The sequence below is a fragment of the Meleagris gallopavo genome, chromosome 1 (genome assembly GCF_905368555.1).
Source record: "Meleagris gallopavo chromosome 1, MGAL_WU_HG_1.1, whole genome shotgun sequence".
NCBI classification, from domain to species: Eukaryota; Metazoa; Chordata; class Aves; order Galliformes; family Phasianidae; genus Meleagris; species Meleagris gallopavo.
Window position 1 is genome coordinate 88,504,007 of NC_139404.1, and position 21,212 is coordinate 88,525,218.

At 36.9% G+C, this 21,212-nt stretch overlaps 1 protein-coding gene across 1 annotated transcript in view; it reads left to right on the plus strand.

The window, feature by feature from the left end:
* The window catches only part of EPHA3 (EPH receptor A3), a 220,815-nt gene that overhangs the window by 164,275 nt on the left and 35,328 nt on the right, over positions 1–21,212 (plus strand). The window contains exons 7-11 of the mRNA XM_085239876.1: positions 3,642–3,804; positions 6,152–6,254; positions 6,709–6,776; positions 11,008–11,133; positions 17,908–18,093. Coding sequence (XP_085096002.1) covers positions 3,642–3,804; positions 6,152–6,254; positions 6,709–6,776; positions 11,008–11,133; positions 17,908–18,093 — 646 coding nt within the window. The remainder of the gene's footprint in view (positions 1–3,641; positions 3,805–6,151; positions 6,255–6,708; positions 6,777–11,007; positions 11,134–17,907; positions 18,094–21,212) is intronic.

The following is a 21,212-nucleotide window of genomic DNA, read 5'->3' on the forward strand; positions in this document are numbered from 1 at the left end:
TCGTGAGTGATTTCACTTGTGTAACCTAGAAATAATAGAGCTTCATATGAGGTTTCTATAGAAATAAGGATTTGCAGTTCTGGGAGACTATTTTGAAATGAACTTATAAGGGCATTATGCATAACATTATGAACTGGCAGTGACAGGTCTTTAGACTTCCTGTTCAAAATAGAATTATATTTTCTTTTAAAATCTATAAAGCTTGATTGTGAGACTATTTGACCAGTTACTATTTATTTCAAGCATTTAAAAGAAATAAATTCCTCTTTCAGATGTAAAAGTGAATGTCATATCTAACATCTAGGCATTTACTTTATCGCGAGGCGTAATATTTTATGGGATGTTAGCAGTACAGAATGACGCCCCGCTTTAGTCTGTCCATTTATAATGCTGTGCTGGATTTTAAGAGTCTCAGCTGACAAAGTGCTCATATAGCAAAAGTCAGGAGTTTTTTCTTACACCAACAGCTACTTTTTTTTTTTCCTTGTTGTCCTTGCACACCTAATTAAGTTCTCTGGAAGGAGTATTTTGTCATGCAAGGACAAAATACCACATGAAAATTATTAATTGCTTCATTTAAATATGTGGGCAACAATTACAATAACTAAATCCCACACTCTTTATTAGGGCGAAATGATGCTACGAATGATGAGCGAATTTTAATTGCAGTCTTACATTACTAAAATAGATTTACTTTTCCCGTCATTGAAATAATGTGCTCAGTAGACTGGTTAAAACAAACAAATAAAACATTATATCCAGTTTGTGCTTTTTCTGAGGTTGGCAAAGTAAATCAAACGCAAATGAATTTAGTTGCTTTTAAACTCCTATTAGGATTTTAAGGGCAGGCCATGTGCACTCCATGAGTTTTGTGGGAGCTGTCGTACTGACAGCTGTTGCCAACAGTGAGAGGAGGCAATGCTGGAAGCCAGAGCACCTCCTGAAGATGTGCAGCCCAGGTTTGGCCTCTACTGCCTGCATGCCACCAACGGAGAAAATGTTCTTCCTGGTGCAATGTAAACATTCACTGTCCTTATCTGAAAAAGGACATACCATTCACTCTCACTAGCGCAGCCACTATAAATGTTAAATGGATCCAAAAAATGTCTTTTGTAAAACGTCGTTTATAGTTGTAAAATTTCATTTGCATATGAGACACTAACAGTAGTGGGATTTACTTCCCAGTAAAGATTGTGTCTAGTAAACTGTGTAGATCAAGAGGAATATTTTTCATCCAAGTTCAAATTTATCATCAGAGCGTTTGATTAAAATTCTGCTTGGCGAAGAGTGATTTTCCCCTTTGTATATCCCTTCTGCTCATGGCAGCTCTAGCGCTGTATCTCTGAAGTTTTACTTTATCCCCAGGAAAGATAAACTTGGGCTTTTATGTGGTGTTTCAGTGATTTGATTACTATTAACATAAAAAATGACTTTCAAAATATGTGTGTAAAAAGTTTGCCATAAACTAAGATATCGTGACATCCTCCATACCATTGTTTTAAACATTTATTTTGCAAGTTCCATTGCGGATTATTAGCAGACAGGGCCATGACTATATTCTCTCTTGCACGTATGTATCTGAGCAAGAAGGAAATGTTTGCATTTCAGAAAAAGAGCCTGAAGTGAGATCAAAATGAATGTCCAGTCATAGCATACACAGAAGATTGTGTGTTTTAGAGACAAGATTATAATGTCTTTGAAATTAAAACGGTTGCCTACTTTCAGCTAAATGATGAGATAAGGAAAACTTGTAAATTGCAGTACTAGGCCTTTGTTAGTTAGAAAATATGTATTTTAGGCAAACCTGTTAGCTCCTTAGAATGTCTTCCTAGAAGTTTTCTCCCAAGAATTTATAACAGAAAACTTTTTTCAGATACGTCAGAAAACCATAAGAAAATTCAATGCTTATTTCCTTTTTATGCTTACATTGCAAGGAAACCAGACCATGATAAGCATTTTTATAGGCAGTCTTTGAAGAATAGGTCCAGCTCATTCTATTTTAAATTGTGGTTCTGGAAAAATAATTTATAGACAGAGGCTTAGCTTTTTTTATTATTATTATTTTTTTTTTCCAATGTGAATATACATCATGTTAAATATTATGTAGATATTCTGGCAATTTCCTCAACTGTGTTGTAAACTTTTCTGTTTCTATCCATATCAAAGGTTTCCAATAATAGGCCAATTAGTCTTTGACGGCATTGAAAGGAATGGTTTCTGATACCAACCTACTAACTTAGAATAGACCTAACTCTCTTGCTCTGGACAGCGCTGTAAAGCAAACGGGCTAAAACAGTTCCAGTCACTTGAACTGCTCACATGAAGAAGAGCTGCCTTTGGCAGTCGACTGTATGAAATATTTTCCAGCCTCTCTCAGGACTCAGTACATCACTGGTGAAATTAAAAGTCCAGTAACTTGCCAGCTAATACAGGACCATAAAATGTAGTGGGAATTAGGTGAGATTCTTTTGCAACCGACATGCATTACCCCAACTTAGATTCCACTCTCAGCAAGGCATAACTCAATGTTATGAGTGTATTTCAGAGCAAATGGGCAGCAGATTAAACCCCCACCACCTCCAAAATACAAAAGTTCTTCGTTGCAAGCCGAAGAAACTGACATTTTTGCAATTCCCCACATGTGGCTACAGTCCAAGACTTTCTCTGAGACACTTCCAGCTGCCATTTTTAGAAAGCCAAAAATGCTTTTTTGGTAAAGGATGATGGTAGTAAAATAAGCAGTACCTCGGGCCCCAAATGCATGCTTAACGTTTTAAACTGTGCTTAGAGTGAGACTGAGACATGCTTTTATCAGAACTAGCTTTTCCACAGTATACAAGGTATCCAAAATTACAAAGTAGTCTATATCTTATTTTACATTAAAAGTCAGTGTGTCAGAAATATGTGCCTACTGAAGCAGAGCATGCTTGTTAGGATATCATCTGTACTGGACACACTCCTTATTCTTTAGCATAAGCAATAAAGAGTAGGCATACGCGTCCTTCCTGGCTACTAAAGTCCTAGACTTGTTCAAGAACAAGTTCAGTGGGGTTTTGCCCAAATGAGGCCTGACGCATCAGGCTCACAGTTTTTATGGCACAACAGTAAACTGGTTATATTAGCCTGTTCGTAGAGCTGGGGTAAGGAGTCTGAACAGACTGCTGTTCTGACTGTTATAAGGATACATGCTATCTTGTAAAACATGAGGCAGTAAAAACCAAGTCCTGCAATAGCTCTGCAGGGCCCTAAAAGCTCTAAATTGGCCTGTTACAACTTCCAGTTCAGTACAGTAGGCAAATCTGTTTTATGGTTTTTAAATAAAATTGTAGTCTTCATTTTTCTTGTTGTATTACAGGCAATGGACAAAGTGGTACAAAGCCATATAATGAAATGTCGTACACTCAGCATGTCTAGTACTTGATTTACAGTGCAAAGCTATAGGAGCTCTAATGATTTAGATTTCTTGCTAATCAACAGATTTTTAGTTGATTGAAAATGAATGGCTGTGCAGGCATTTGTCAGGCTATAAATATTCAATACGCCACTGCTTTCCAGGTGATTTGTAGTCTTTTATACCAAACACCTCTTGCTGCTGTTTCTTAGGGTGTGGTTTTAATCTGATAATTTCTTTTCCCCAAAAGCAGGAACAAGAGACAAGCTATACTATTCTGAGAGCCAAAAGCACTAATGTTACTATCAGCGGCCTCAAACCTGATACCACCTACGTCTTCCAAATTCGAGCCCGAACTGCAGCTGGATATGGGACAAGCAGCCGCAAGTTTGAATTTGAAACCAGTCCAGATTGTATGTATTTGTTCAAATGGTTTAAATTGACTACTTGGGCAATTTCTGACTGATTTAAGTGGCTGTTTTCATTCCATTTCTAGTTTAGTCGATGCAATTAATTACTATTTATTATGTGTCTTTCTGGATAGCACTACTACATAACTTTTATGTTTTATCATTAAAATTGAAATGTGCTTTAAAGAATGTACAGGAATACCACAGGTGTTATTTTCTTCCGTTGCATACTCTACCACTGCCTAGTGCCAGAATCAATATCTTGCTAGACTGCAGCTCATTCCAAGAGAGGGTCTGGTGTATTTCCATATTCACAGCTTGTGGCACGAATCCCATGGACTTTAAACACTGTGCCCCAAATGAGTTAATATTATATAAGCCTGTTACTCCTGGGGGTCAAAATGTAATTCTCCACATTGCTGCAGAGGAGAGCTGATGTTTCTTATACAGCCTTGAGGTGAAACTAATGCCCACTGGCCAACAAGGTGGTTGCTCAGTTAAATAGCTGGTGAGGGAATCTGCAGTCTGACTCCCTTCCCTCTTGTCACTAGATTTCTGGGTGACCATAGGAAAGTTATTTACTTGCCTTTTTCTCTTCTGTAATGCTCAGATAATAACACTTACTTGCTTACCTGATGACCTTGTCAGTATTCTTTACAAGTTCTGTTTTTACATCAGAAAGACTAATGGAGCTCATCATCCTAAATATTATGTTCTGACCTCTTGGTACTACATACTAAATCAGACCTTTTCTTTGCTGGAAGGTGAAAGTAGCTTAATACATGAAAAAGTCCACCTTAGTTCAGTTAACCACTTACTGATCTAGCCTGGTGCTGCGTAATTAAAGACTGCTTACCTTTAGAAGGTGAGGAAATCACAGAAGACTTCACCTGCTGTTCAGAGTTGTAAAACAATTCAACACTGTAATTCTGATATGGGCTCATAAGGTTTATTCATGTACTCATTATAATGATTGAGAACCCATGATGCGATAAATATTCTGCTAAAATAAGAAACTCTTACCAAGAAGAGTAGCGTAAGTAAATCCAATGGTCTTTCACTATGTATGCAGCATCTATGTATTTCTGAGGTATGTTAAATACTTCATCCCCACTTGCTCCTTCCCAGCTTCAGCTCAAACGAGCTCTTTGTTTAAAGAAAAAAATACTATTGCAAATTACTATTATGGTATGCATCTTTGGCATAATGAATGAAACTCAAGATGGGACAGAGGAGTACAGGAAGGAGAAAAAAATCAGTTATGATTATAAAAGATTTCATAACTTGGATACTGATGAGCTTTCTTTGCAAAGTAATTTTAAAAAAGAAGTTAAAAAAAAAAAGGAGTAGATTACTAGAAAATGTGGAAGACGACAAGAGATAGCATGAAGAGTGTACAGATTATACAGATAAACACTGTATCACGTTACTTGATTCCTATTGTCACGTTACAGCAACACAAGTGCACTTGTAGGCATGTAATAGGTGGAGGCTTCTTCCAGACAGTCACGTAGACTAACTGTTCAGTTTGTGGGGAGCAGGAGGTCTGTGTTTAAGCTCACTTTGGACAACTAACGTGAAGCGTTGTGGTGAGGAACCTAATTCTGCTGTACTCGATGAAGATCAATAAGTGTCTGCTGAAGATGGTTTGAGTTGGAAGGGTCCTTAGAATGGTGATCTTTAGATGGGTAGTCATACTTAAGACCCAAAGATGTCCTGTTGTTATATTGCAATACCCAAGCACCTGGCTTAGGCACTGCAGAGAAATGTCCAAAGTGAGGCAGAAAGAAGCCCTTCTTTTTCTCCAATGAATATTAACTTATGTAATCCTTCTGTCTGCTTCTGTGGGCCAAGACTTTTCACAACCTTCACGGTGATACTGTATGGCTTAACTGTGAAGCCTAATTCATTAAAGCACTTTCCATCACACAGAAGTGAGAGTAAGGTTCATGATTATTGACTAGCTGGGATTTCTTTTTGAGGAAAAATTCCAAACTGACTGTAACAAGCTGTTTAAATGTCATGATACTCATATGTTTGTAATCATATATATATATTTATATGTAAGTATCAGTTTAACAGCTATTACCACAATCGGCAAGAGTAACAATCAGCAGTAGAAGAAACAACAACTGTAAATTTTCAAGAAGGCAAGAGTCTTTCATTTACTTCTCTTTTATTTATTTGTCTGATGAAAAATTACCTAACAGATTAAATACTTGGCAGGAAACCAAATGCTATATAGTGACGATTCAATCTGTCTGTTCCCTATATGAGTGGTCAGTCATGTTGTACTAATTAATGTTTTGTGTGGTGTGGTTATTTATATACTTTTGTGTTAACTTTCCAGCATTCTCCATTTCCAGTGAAAATAGCCAGGTCGTTATGATTGCCATTTCAGCTGCGGTTGCCATCATTCTCCTCACGGTTGTTGTGTACGTCTTGATTGGGAGGTTAGTTTGTGCTCTGTTTTGCACATTTGCTCCTTCTTCCATTTCCCTGTGGGACCTTGATGAGCGTGGCAAATCGAGCATCATCAGGCAGTAGCGCGGCTGGTTTGCACCTTCTCCTTTGTCTGCTTCCACAGAGCTCTGAGCTGCTTGGTAATGAGCCCGCTAACATTCACAACCCCAATCATGCAGCAGTTGTTAAAAAAAGCTATAAACACATTCTTAGGCAATTGTAAAATTAAACTGTAGGGGTCAAAAATCAACAAATCTTCTCATTAGCCAATTTCCTCAAATTCCCTGAGAACATAACATGCCTCTATAGGATAGAGAGAATGTAAATATCATTAAATTTTCAAACAGGCCTTTAATTGTGAAGGAAGAACATTCAATTCTGTTTCCACCTGCAGTTCACATATACAATTCTCTATATTCATTTTTTCTTCTCTGTTACTTGTAGATTCTGTGGATACAAGAAGTCTAAACATGGTACTGATGAGAAAAGACTACATTTTGGGAATGGCCATTGTAAGTTACTGAAGTCTTTTAATTCTTACAGATTTGTGGAATTCATCCCCTAGATAAAGTATGGTTTTCAGTTAATAGATAGATAGATAGATAGATAGATAGATAGATAGATAGATAGATAGATAAGCCATACCTCACTTAAACCAAGGTGAAATTGGGAAGAGAATTCTATTCTCTTGTGGGTAAGCAGATTTTTCCCTAACAAACAGTCTTTGTCTCAGTTTCTCAGTTTTATTCACTTATGTTCAGGTTAGTAATAAACAAAACATTGCTGTGTTCAAATAAGGCATGTGGTTATCAATATGATATTGATTCTGCTGTGCAATAGTGAAATACAGTGTGACTTCAATTTCTTCCTTATCAACTGTACAACATCTAAGCAATGATTTTATTTCTTTTTTTTCCCTCCAAAGCAAAATACAAAATCAATGAAACAAATCTTGATGACTGCTGAAGGGACCATGAAAACTGGTTGTTTAACAAAAGTGATGCACTAACAAATGTAGTTTGGAATTATTGTAAGCATAGACTGAAAAGTAATTTGGAGTAGTTTTTTAAATTAAGAATAACTTCTAAACGAATGTCTCCCAAATTAATAAGATTTCCTAATCTACTTCTGTTTATAAATGTTTCATCAGAGCCCTGATTTTCTAATTATGAGTGTTTTCATTGGGTCTCACCCACAACTAGGAAGAGAGCCTTTCTGTTGACTTATACTGTCTTTGAGTCACAAAATAAATGTAAAGAGTTAAGGATGTGACATTTTTGTCATCCTGAGGAATTTGAGCTACTGTTGATCTTTCTCTCAAAGACCAATCCAGAGCCTATCCAGTTTTGATATTTTTATACCTATTTTTGATGAGGTTACATGGCCTACCGTTCCTGGATCATTTAGCTGTGTCCTGTGAAAGGAGCAGCTTGGAGCAAGGTCCCATCTGGGAGATACCTGGTGCAGGAGCTGTCCCAGGAGTGATCTGTGGCTACCAGAAAGGAGACACTTGCTATGGCCGTAGCTGGCTGGGGAGATCTTTCTGCTGTATGTCAGTTTCTCTGAGCCTCGGTTTGCATGGTGAATAACCTGGCAGGGCTCTACCAAAGCAGAGGAGTTTCAGATCATCAAAGATAGGTCATAATCTAACTTCTGCCCATACTCTCTTTAAAGCAGGAATAAATGAATGGAGAAGTTTAAGGGTGAAGAAGGTGATGGTTTGAAATTCCCAATGAGAAGTGGAGAAGGTTTCAGAAATTTTTATTGCTGCATTTTTTCTTTCCTTTACAGAGAGCATAAATATCATTCATAAACACCAAGATTGGATGCTCCCTTTTTTTTCCACTGAATTCTTGATGTTGAATGAGCATGCTTTTAGTGAGAAGCAGCAGTCTTTTGAAACTGCTTCAGTTCCAGATAAATACCCTGCTATACTATATAAACCATGTAGAACCATGTATTTCTATTGTTTGGCATGCTGTAAGGTTAATGTGGTTTACACTTAATCATTTTCCTTCTGTTCTTATCCTTTTGCACACAGTAATACCGTACCATCCTCAAGAAGAGAGTTATTGGTATCCGTACGTCACTTCTGTCAAATACACCTCCTCACCAAATATAATTGAATTAACATTTTAATGAGGGATTTACTGGCAGTAGTTGGAAATTAGGACTGCTTCCTAATCCCAGTGGCAATGGAGTAACTGTTCTTTGACTGTTCGTATTATTATTTTAAGTTTGGAGCCCTTCTTTATCTCCAGAGAGCTGTATCCACAGACATGTGCGCTCCTTCCCTACATTGTTAAGGGATATGCAAACTGTAGCAATGGGTTTGCATCGTGCAGCCCATCAACAGCTAACCAACTAGCCTGCAAAAAAATCTATATGAGTACATGTGGCCCATAGAATTAATGCTTCATCATCCAAATTTAATGAGGTTATAAAATAAAAGCAGCCAGTAAAAAAAGTGTTGCAGACAAATAACAGGTCAGAGTTTGCTCTCCCTACTCCCACACAATGGAAAGTTGCAATCACTATTCTTAAGCATGTCAGTGCAGTTAAATTCCTGTGGATTAAATTGCTTTTAATTTGGCTTTAGATATTTATGTACTGCTTTCTGAGGAGTGCCATGCTGATCTGTGTTGTAGTCAGAACAGAGATGATCATGAATCTGATGTTTCTGTTAGAAATTCTTGAAAATTATTTACTGATTTTGCAGTCGTTTTTATGTTTGGATTTGTATGTATCTGCACATGTGGCTGACGAAACTTTAGTATTCTACTGAACTTGAGTCCTTCTCAAAGAATAAGAAAATAGCTCCTGCGAACTAGAAAAGGGTAAAGTAACTTCCCTGACTGTTGTAAAGTTTCAGCATCTCAAATAGAGCAGCTGGTTTATTTCAATCAGTTTATTCTGAATTACTTTAAAAAAGGCACCAGCCACGAGCTATTCCCTGCAGCCTTATTACAAATCCTATAATATTACTTCAAAGGAGCAAAAATGTGTTTCACCTCCTCAGATCCTCTCCCTTTGCCTTCTTTGGCTAGACCTTTTTTATTTTTTTGCTACCCTTAGGGCAATTCATGCTGGTAAAATGAAAATGTAAATTATTATGTTTGCACAGAATGAGCTGTAAAGTAGTACAGCTTAACACATGTGTATGTGTTTATTATCTGTTTTTCATGACAGAACCCAGTTACTATACAAGCTGCCCTTAATTATTGGTGTGAAGGGATTATTCTCCTTGCAGTCAGCATCACCTGATCTTGGGAACCTCTGGGGTCAGCATTAAAAATCTGTAGCCAAAATCCCCTCAGAGCAGAAGCTTTTAATTGTTGTTATTTTTATTGAGGGTATGAGAGAGCCTGTAATGTACATTCAGCATGGACGGAAAGGAGCATTTACAAGATTTTTAACCAACAGCAATATACAGCCAATTACTTTTTGTTTTACTTGCAAGTAATTCTGTAATCATCAGTCTCTTGAAGGAAACACACTCGGCATTTAATGCTGCACATACGCAGCCCTTCTGTTAAGAGTGTGGCTCTTAGTTTGCATTGTTTTCTAGCCAATTAGTTTGGAAACTTGGTTTCATCATTTCTTTGTCAATTCTGAAGCCAATAAATCTCCATAAAATTGATATTTTTTTCACATACCCTTGGGATTGTTTGACAAAACAATGGCAAGTTCTAACTAATGGTCCAAAGGCACTTTTTCCCATCTACCTAACTACAATGAAATGTGTTTAACTATGCTAGCAGTCAACAATTGGATGCAGTAGAATACTACCATGCTGGAAGAGCTATTACTGGGTAGATTAAAGCAATAGTTAATATCTTTTACATGATCAACTGAGACAATTGAAATATGTGTTCAGGAGCTCAGGTTTTGTGTTAGAAGCAGCAAACATCAAACTGGATGTACTGGCTATTTTGCTTTTTGAGAGAGAATGTCTTTATGTTCTAAAATGAATATGGAGAGAGACACACAAGTTACTGAGTATGAATACGAGCATGGCCTTGAGTTGGGGAGGAGGAATGCTTTGCCTTCAGCATCTTCGTGGAGAGAAATGTTGGGAATGATAGTTCCCCATTCCAGTTCTGCTGGATTATGTGTTGTGAACAGCTTGAAAGTGCCTTTAAAATCATACAGTCGTTTGAATTAGTGCTTGATTCAGTGAAGCAGAGGAATCCTTGGCCAAGAGACTGTACAAAGGGACAAAATATAGCATAGGTACTAGGGGTAACTCAGTACTAGATCCAAACTGTAATGCTAAGAATGACTGGCTTCCATCTTGAGTATTTGTAACAAGAGGGTAGGAAGATGCTTTTTCTTATGTATCTTGTTAGAGGAATCAGAAATGAAACAGGTTAGTATATTCCTAGGAAATTTTCAGTTTTACTGTGACATCAACATTAATTCCAGGTCTCGTTACCTTGTAAGGAACGATATAAAGCAGCATCTAAACAGAGCAAGCCAAGAGAGTCAGGAACTATTTTAACATTTCAAAACTGGTAAATATGGCAAGTGCAATGCTTTTTGAACTTCTGTGCAATAACTGCATGAGTGTCTCTGGTTTCACTCTGTCTTAAGATTTTTGGAGACTCATCAAAAGCTATTTGATTTGAAGAAGCAGTGTACTCTTTTCTTCTATTGATTATATTTCTGTTATCTCATTTGCTTTCTTTAGACAGATTAATTAAGTCCAAGTAACATTTTCTCTCTGAATTTGCTTTCATACAGTAAAACTCCCAGGCCTGAGAACTTATGTAGATCCACATACATACGAAGATCCTAATCAAGCTGTACATGAATTTGCCAAGGAACTAGATGCTTCCAATATATCAATTGATAAAGTTGTTGGAGCAGGTAATGACCACTAAAATACTTTTCACTGTATGTACTGTTTTGTATCTTTGACTTTGTACTTGTGACTGGAAAGGAAATCTTCGTAGGTTTGCAACTTCCTGGATCATATTTAGAGCTGACTTCAGTACATGGGTAGTTAGTAGCACACACATCTATTTGCTTTCTGAAGAAAGCAGATAATAAGGTCGTTTTTCAAATGACACCCCACAGCCCACACTTGGACACAGTACTCTTGGGAGTAAAGAGGGACTTCAATCTCACTTGTATGTTTCTCTTTAAAATCTGTCAGCATAGAAATGGTATCAACTGTGAAGATGCCTTCTATATTTTCCTTAAAAGGATTGGTGACTATCACGCTTTGAGTGAAAGCACAAACTCATTTCATACCAGTCACCACACATCCATCAGAATGCAGTGACTTTTGGCTATTAGATTGATTTTGGTCACTGCTTTGGACTTGAATTATTGATTTAGGAGGAAAGGGTAGTATATCTGATAACCAATTTTCTGAAGCATACGGATGCCGTATATTGTTGGGTTTACTGAAAACAAGATATTGAAATGAGCAGATTTTGTAGCTGAGGAAACAGATAACAGAAAGTCTCATCACACAGAGTCATCCATGTCGCTGTGCAGCGTGAAGCTCTTGATGGGATGCGTGCTTGATCCTTGAAGTGAAGTGGCAGATTGTCTCATTGAGCCAGATGATCATGAAGTGTTAGCTTTCCTGCTGTATTAAAGCATTTATGAGAGAAAGACTATTGATTTTTAATCCTTTGAAAATTACTAGTTCTTTTATTATTGATTTTTTTTACTTCTCTCTACATTTACTATTTGAATTAAAATTATGAGATGTGAGAGAAACAGACTTCTAGGGCACAGCAAAAGATTTTCACTTGGAAAAAGATGTGAAATGATGCTGCTATGCTCAGTGCACCTACTGAATACCCAGTAAAAGGAAACACTATTAAGTCTTGCATTGCAGCTATTCAGCTGCTTGTATGAATTTAGATTATCTTCTGAAAAGGTAGGATTCTTGTTTCTTGTTGGTTTTAACTTTGCCCCACAAGAGTGCACTGTTCTCCATCATCTTCAGTAGAGGCATCAAAGCTTAGCTACTGTACGTAATAGGGAATGAGTATGGCAATAGAGAAGGAGGGGGTTATTGAAAAGCTAAATCCAAGAGTAGTACGTTTCTTTACAAGACTTCAAGGAACCTTCATTCTCAAACTTCCTTAACTTGGGTTGTCAGGAGTTCACAGAATCACAGAATCACAGAATTGTAGGGGTTGGAAGGGACCTCTAGAGATCATCGAGACCAACCCCCCTGCCAAAGCAGGTTCCCTACACCAGGTCGCACAGGTAGGCGTCCAGGCGAGACTTGAATATCTCCAGAGAAGGAGACTCCACAACCTCCCTGGGCAGCCTGTTCCAGTGGTCTGTCACCTTCACCGTGAAGAAGTTCTTACGCACATTCGTGCAAAACTTCCTGTGCTGCAGCTTATGTCCGTTTCCCCTCGTCCTGTCTCCACGTACCACTGAAAAGAGACTGGCCTCACCACTATGGCCGCCACACCTCAGATATTTATAAACCTGGATCAGGTCCCCTCTCAGTCGTCTTTTCTCAAGGCTAAACAGACCCAGTTCACTTAGCCTTTCTTCATAGGGGAGATGCTCCAGGCCCTTCACCATCTTTGTGGCCCTCCGCTGGACTCTTTCCAAGAGATCCCTGTCTTTTTTGTACTGGAGAGCCCAGAGTTTATGAATCTAGAAAGCAAATTCTAAGAAACAACAATATGTCATATTGTACGGCTCATTGTTTGGATATATCTTTAATTAAAAGTGCACATGAGAGTGAGAGATAAACCAAAATTGGCCAAGTATGAGCTCTATAAATGGAGGAATGCCTTTCAGAGAAGCTTGAAAAAAAAACTGCTCTAAATGTCCTAGAACAGCCAGGTGGTTTAAGAATAAGTCTCTTTGCTCCATTCCACTCCAGTGAAAGTGACAGCAGGTTCAACATCAAAACCTACAGGTCTTTTGCATTGAAGCTGGGCTTCACTTTTGTATACATTATGAGGCCATGACTCAGATTCATGCAGCTTAAAAGCTACATATGGCATTAAATTTATCATTTCCTATTAACAGTCCCAAAAGATGCCAATAGGAAGTAAAAGAGAGAAGGGGAGAGGGAATGCAGATGAAATGAAAACTCCATGCAGTGGTGAGAGCTTCCAAAATTAGTTTGTAGCATTACTTCACACTGTCCTCATGTGCTACATGTGATAGCTTATGTAATCAGAGCATTATGAAAGTCATGTGAAATGCAGTGGGTGTCTTCTAGACTGCTTCTGCAGAAGCACTTTCTTTCCTCTCCAAGACCAGAAAGGTATTTCCCATCTCTTTCTTGAGTCAGTGACTTCCTTGAGTGAAGGACCTAGACTTTTTCTGCCCCTCTCTTTTACAAATGTGTGAATGAAATTATAAAAAGATACAGATTCATTTGACTACATTAAATTATGACATAAATAACAAGACCTTCAAGTCAGAGAAGTAATTTTGATATTCTTGGGTATTTTTCCATGTATTTTTTTTCACATCCTTAGCCAAAAATCTCTGAGAAAATAGAGGGCAGCTTACGCAGCTTTGAGAACATTCTCAAATGTAATAAGGAAATTCTCTTATCCAAAAGAACCTCAAGAAAAACACAAGGGATTTTAGTGAGAGGCTAAGCGTAAGAAAATTGAGGTCAGGAGTCACATTTTCGGGTTTTTCTTTATAATAATTCCTTCTTTTAAAACAACTCACTTGTTTTTATGGATCCAGTTCAACAAACCACTTAACAAGTTTAAATCCAATTGGATCACAGGAGAATACTAAGGAAAATGATTTCTTGATTTAAAATTGACATATGATTGTACCTTGCTGAACACAGAGCACATTTGTGCTTTCCTTTCAAAGTTTAAACATACTTGTAGCATAGCACTGTGTTGGCCAAAGTACTTCAAACATTTAGGGGTTTTATTGCAAAACATTGCAGTGTCTCAGCAAGGGCATGCAGTGTATTGCCATAGAGCTGCTGAGGTTCCTGAGGCTTGTTAAATGCTCAGTTAAATACTCAGCTGCCCCTCCAGCTCTGAGGGAGTTTCATGCAAATAAAAGCAGTGTAATCACTGTTCAAAACACAGCATAGTTAAGGCACCTGCCAGTTTCACAGATTCATCTTTTACTTGTCCCTTGGATCCAAAGGCATGGCCAATGCCACTTCGTGATGCCATAAGCAGCCTGTTTAAAAAAGTTAAGATTTCATGAAGAGGGATCTTTGTATTTCAAACTGCCCTACTAATAATATCTATTTGCTTTCCACGTATAAATAGACACATCAGTCTGCAAGGCAGCTTATACAGTTTTTGTAGATGTAGCATAATTAAAAATGAGTACTTCAGAAAGGCTTAACATAAAAAGCCATCAACCCCATCTCTTAAGATCAGTGCTAGATTTTCCACCTTCCATCTCATGTACAAAGCTTTTTTCCTCCTAAATAATATCTGATGAGTTACTGTTTCTTTATATATGGATGCACCCAATCCATTTCCTACTGGGACCGTATAGAAATGATTTACAGGAAAAAAATGTAGTATAACTGCATATCAATGTGGATGTTGGCAACATAAACTTTTGTAGCATATGTCGTGTATGTGAGGGAACTGAAAGTTAGAGTGGTTGGTTTACCTGGTGAGCTTTCTCCAGATTACTCACAGTCATTTATGAGTAGGAACTAAAGCAATGTTGATCTGTTGATTTAGATTTTTTTTTTTTCTAGAAAGTAAACTCATTTCATATTCCCAGGCACCAGAAAGATTAATTGCTGTGAAGGGTCTGATTTTTAGTCTCCTGTAGCATCCACTGGCCTCAAGGCACTTGTGGAATCTAATTAATCACGCGAGATCTAAATTATGCAGCCATGGCTAAATGGGACCATGCTGATGGACATCAGCCATAACCTTTACCTTCTCAAAAGCCAAATAAATATCAGATATACTATTCCAGACTGAATTGAAGGACTTACTGCCTAGACTACTTGCTGAAATCACATATACTCTCTATTGACATTACCTGACCAATAGTTTTAAGATTATCTTGTTACAGCTTTTTGGACTGTGAAAGCATAGAGAAAAAGGAATACAAAGCTGAACATTATATTGTTTATTTCAAGCCGATTTTCCCCATTCCTTGTGTTTTAAAGTCATGCTTTTGTCTTCCTCTTTATGATGTTCTGATAGTATTGGACAGGAGTTAGCGTTTGAACTGAAGAAGTTTTTGCTGTAGGTAAAGCATACAGGTCGTCTTAGTTTGCAGAGGTTGAATATTTTCAATTAAGAACTCTGAATAGAATTCAGCACTCATTACTTACCAGTAATAGGTTTTACAATTCATTTTCTGAGCTCTTGCTAGTCTTGTCAGCCTGAAATTACAAATAACGATTGAAGTAATGGACATACTACTAAAATGAAATATTTTAGTAGTACATTCCTATTTATATAAAGATATACCCTGTTGATTTTTTTTTAAAGTGTTTAATATATTAGTAGCACAATATCATGCCCAGGGGATGAAGCAGCTCAGCAATGGATAATAACATATTATGGCTTTAACTTCTATATTTTTTACTTAAATCTAGTCTGGGTTACCAATAGAGAAAGGTTGTTACCCTTTGACATATTTGTTCAGATTCTTTTTGTTAGATTACCTATCTGACAGAGGAACCTTAGAAAACAAAGCTGAGAAGTGACCCTTAGGGGTCATTAAGTTGATGCCCTTACCAAAAACGGATCTTGTTAGGAAATTTCCTTGATAGATGAGTATTCTTTACAATCTCCAAGATAAAAGAGTTCACAGACTCACAAAAACATTTTTTTCTGCTCTCCATGCATCCTTAGTGGTACATTTTTTTATGATGTAACTGACCTTTATTCTAATTTACAACTATTCTTTGTTTTGCCTCTTTTGTATAGAAAAATAAGTCAGTGCCCATCTTATTTATAACTATGATTTTGATATGCCAAAGCCATTATCATCTCTCCCTTTCCTCAGTCCCTGTTGTAAATAAATAGGCTCAATTCCTTGAGTTACAAACATGAGCACACAAGCTGGATTTTTAAGATTCTGGTCTTTGCTATTACTCTTCATCATTCCTGAATTGGATTGCCACTAATGGGACATGGACTCTAATGCCAACCATTTTCCTATCAGAAATATTGTATTTGTATGCTTTTGATTTTTTTATTTTTTTTTAAATATTGCTTAATGTGAACAATTGGCTGCATGGGTAAAGAGAGAATCATTGCAAGCAAATGAGCTCCAAAAGCCTTTGCTCTTCAGAGGTGTAGCAATTCTGCTGAATTTAGGGCTATCAAACATTAAGCTGGGGAAAGCTTATATATAAATAGTGTAATCACTTTCCTTTATACTTTATTGACGAATACAAACAAAATTCCCAATTTGCATAAAAATGATGTTGGCTAGATTTTGTTTTACGGGGCTTGTTGCTTTCCAAGTCAAACTTTCTATACGAGACCACTAGAAATAATATAGCATAAGAAAAGCTATTTACATTTAGATCTCACATATTTTGAGGAGGAAAAAAAATAACGTTATGCATTTATTGACAGAAAATGAGTATTGAAAGCCTCCAATTCTGTAGTTTCTATAAAGACTTTCTTTTCTATTCAGTAAATTGTTTCCTGTGTAAACACGTAGGACAATTCTTGCTGTCCCCCATTTTCCTGAATGTCATCCTTTCTTTGTATAGTGTTTTTTCTGTTTTTTCAGTTATTTTGTCATTAAAACAAGGAAGCAAAATGTTCTGAAAGTTACTTTAACCTAGGTGCTCTCTGTGCACTTTATTGTATTGTATGAAGTCTTAAGTATGGGAAGAGTTGGATTGTTGGGAATCAAAATTGGATTACTATTCATATTTATTTATTGAGAAACTGAAACTTATATTCTTAGTGTACTCATTAAAAAAATATGGAAATTTCTGAGTGAATTATTTTCTTCCATCAGCCTGTTAACGTTTCATGCTTTTTCATTTAAACGCTAAGTAAGTAAGTTTTATTTCTTCCAGGATGTTACATGGCAGTGGATAAACCATATTGTATAAAAGTAAACATTCATCATACGTTGCTATTTTCTATTTAAGGATCTCATGCAATTCACAATGGGCATAATATTCATAGTGGACTATCATGTCCTGTAGGCCCGTGGTGACAGGATGTATTTACGCAATTAGATCTATCTGAATAATGGTAGAACAAAAGTAATTTCTATGGCCTACTTTCATCAGACACTTATGTAATCTTTAACTGGAATAAATAAAATAATTAGGAACCAAATTCTCTCTGGTCAAAATGAGTTTAATGTTGTCAAGGATACACAACTATTCCGATACTTTGTGTTAATTTATTGCCCTCTTACTGTTGTCTGATTGCATCACCTAGGAAAGAAAATCAGAATTTTCTGGTGATGTTTATACACTCCTCTCCTCTGCAGTCATCTGAACTTTCAGTGCAAGTAGGTGACATTTTCCAATGTAACAGCCAGAGAGTAGAAGCCTGGAAATGTTAAGTAATGATCTGCAGTCTACCTTTGAGTTCACGTCTGTGGTCTATCAGTAGATGTCACAATTTAGGGACTTTTTCTGAACAGTGAGTCTTCTTAAATCCCCATGAAATAACTACATTTAATCTTTCATCTTTTTTCCACTTTTTTTAGGGGAATTTGGAGAAGTGTGCAGTGGGCGCCTGAAGCTGCCTTCTAAAAAGGAAATTTCAGTGGCCATCAAAACTCTGAAAGCTGGCTACACAGAAAAGCAGAGAAGGGATTTCCTGGGAGAAGCAAGCATCATGGGGCAGTTTGACCATCCCAACATCATCCGACTGGAGGGCGTTGTGACTAAAAGTAAGATTTAACATGAGATTATTTTTTGCATGGGAACTGTCACCAGATGGCCTCTGGAGGTCTCTTACAACCTAAAATATTCTGTGATAGTCTGATCAGTCAAGAAAGAGTAGAAGAGACGAAAACACTGACTCATCAGTGTTTATGCTCTGCAAATCCTTCTAGAGATGTTTGTCATAACCCTGATCGAATTCACCAAATATCATCCATGAGAGATAAGAAAGGAAATGTTTGTAAACTTATGCTGATGGATCCAGCAAAGAGACAAGGACTTTGTCTGTTTTGCTGCTCTCAGGATATCAAGGACTTAAAAACAGAACACTGGGTTAATAAGATAGGAAAAAAATGGGGAATATAAGTAGTCTGTTTGAAAATAGAACAGATGATGTGGAGTAAAGGAGCATTTCTAAAGAACATTGCAGCTAAGTAATAAGCTGGCAGATTTTAGGAACCAATTTAATACTTCAGGGCTATAAATTACTACAAAGTGGCCAAGAGGCACTTGCAGATATAATCTATTAGAAGTCATGGAATCTGGTATCCTAAGGTTTCCTAATTGCACTGAAGCAATACTTTCTGCCTTCAACTAAATCATTAGAATTTATCATTAGCGAAAGTTAATGAACAGCCTACCTGGCTACAGCAACTGATGCTAGTATATAAATAAGTCCACCCTTCTTCCTACGTGGTTTTCATGCAGGGAAAATGCTCTGTGTGATATTCAGTATGTACCAGCGTGAGGCATTTTAAAGAGCCTATAGAATTAATACTGCTTAGGTAAAAATCTCTTCAAAAATTTTAAGCTGTTGGTAATAAAATTAATTTTATTTCATTGATAATGTTTAAGTATTTTTCTAATGCACATTTTCTAAATCTACCATTGGATTATGGGATAGTTTCTGTTTTGTTTTAAAGCATAATTTTGTCAGTGTTTATGATAAGAAAGCAGTCTCTTCTGAGACAAAGAAATAGTTAAAAACTCCATCCATACATAGTACCTCTCTGGTCAAGAAACATATTTGAAGAACCCTCTCCGGCTCCTCTTCAGCTCCACTTTAAGATAGTAGCATGTTTTAACAGGTATTCCTGAATGCTGATATTGGTCTTACCTAGCTGTCCAAAGTCAGCTGCAATAGCCTATTCCCAACCTTCCAAGCAGCTCCCAAGAGCAACAAGGTCTTCTCTTTACAAGCAGCTGATGGGATCTCCTGCTTGTGGTGCTGCCTTATTTAGGAGAGTTCTGGCCCTCATTCCTTGTGCTGCTGATTGGCCTCTACTTTGGGATGCAAAGACAGAAATAGTTGGTAACAGAAAATAGGCATGAAATATAGGCATGAAATATAAGCTTGTTCTGGAAGACATAAATTCAAAGACTTCATCTACATTAAGTTTCCATTGCAAAATAACATGATGAATTTAATGGCCAAAGTGCTGTAGTGATTGTTAAGTAGGATGTCGGTAAGACTTCGCATGAGTTATTCTTAAAAGCTAAAGATAATTCAGGGTGCCCTGAAATTCTTCAGGGGAGTGGAAAAATTGTGTACTATATTTTCTAGTTCATGCAAGAGGACTCTACTGATAAAGCATGCCTTTAGAAAGATCTCCTTGTCATTTCAGTGAACTGCATGAAACGTGCAGAGGATTTTCAGTTTAACTGGGCAGAATACAGCTCTTACTTCTTTTTAGTAAATGGTTTTATTGTTTCTAAGCAATCTTGTTTTTCAAAGTGGGTCATTGAAGATTTCACAAACAGAACGGCGCAAAAGATTTTCATAGCTTACTGCAACGAAGTATGTGAAATAAATTCAAATATGCTTCAAAATAAATGACGAAAAGTGTGTAAGCCCCTATATGTTAGAAATAAATACAATTATAATTCTTCTTTTAGGAATAATTTATGAAAGTCTGTTTTGCTGATTTAGATAACAAAAATATTATTCTTCAACTCATACATTGCAGTTCCTATTACAAAAGGGTTGCTGGATTTGCGTGTATAAATTCAGGTTACCTCCTACTTTTTAATGACATTTGTTTTGTGCAGTCAAAATAACATTTACAAACCCTGAATTTCTTGAAACAAAAGTGTCAGTACACAGCTGAGCTGATATCTACGTTGATACATTTTGTATTTCTGTAGCACTTTGAAAAATAATTTAATGCTCTGAGTGCAGAATTTTGAGCATTGCTTCTAAATGTGCTTTACTAATTCTAACTTCTTGTATTCTTGTTAGGAGAACATTAGTAAGTTTATTCTTTGGCAGTATTCATATCAGACTTGCTCTCTATCTCAGGGGTGGCTGGGAGGGTTTGCTGTCTATCACATTGAACTATGAGAGAGCAACATCCAAGTATTCCCAGCTGAAGTCAATATAAGCATCAGGGATTCAGCCTCCTCTCCAGATGGCTGGAATAGTAATATGAAGGTTGAGAAAATTGTTCTGGAAGTATTTCTGTCTGTTTTACTGGGTAAAATTAAATGGCATAAATGCAAGAAAAGATAATCCTTTATTTCTCTTTAACATCCAGTAAAGTTTCAGAGGAGTAGGAAGGAGTAGGAATGTTGTTTGTTTGTTTTTTCCTTGTCTTGATTTTGTTTTGTTTTTAAACCAAGCTACTATATTGTAATAACGTTTTAGCAAGTGTTCATATTTTGTAATGATAGCTATTAAATCACACTCATAAGCGCTGGTTTATATACACCATTAGGAGAAAGTCTTTGAATTACTCTCTGGATCTCTCCTAATCCAGATAAGTAGGCAATATGACCTTTCTTCATTAGCTCAAGTCTTTTGAGAGGTCTCAGAGGTGAACTCAACTTCTCATACTAAGCGCTCTTCTGAAGCTGCAGTAACTGCAATCCCTACAGCAGGATTGTTGATACGAGAAGTTCTCCAGCTGTGGTGGCTGGGATCTGCCTGCTGATATGCTGGCAATGTGAAGGAGTTCCACTCACCAAATACAGCTTCAGACCTCTGCTTCAAATTGATTTCAGTTCCTAATTTTCCTTTACACCAATCTCCCAGGCGTGCTGTAGTCAGTAATCCTAATAACCAGCACACATGTTCTGCATAGTTTACTAATATTTTACAGCAATTTGTAGTCTGTTAGTATAATAAATT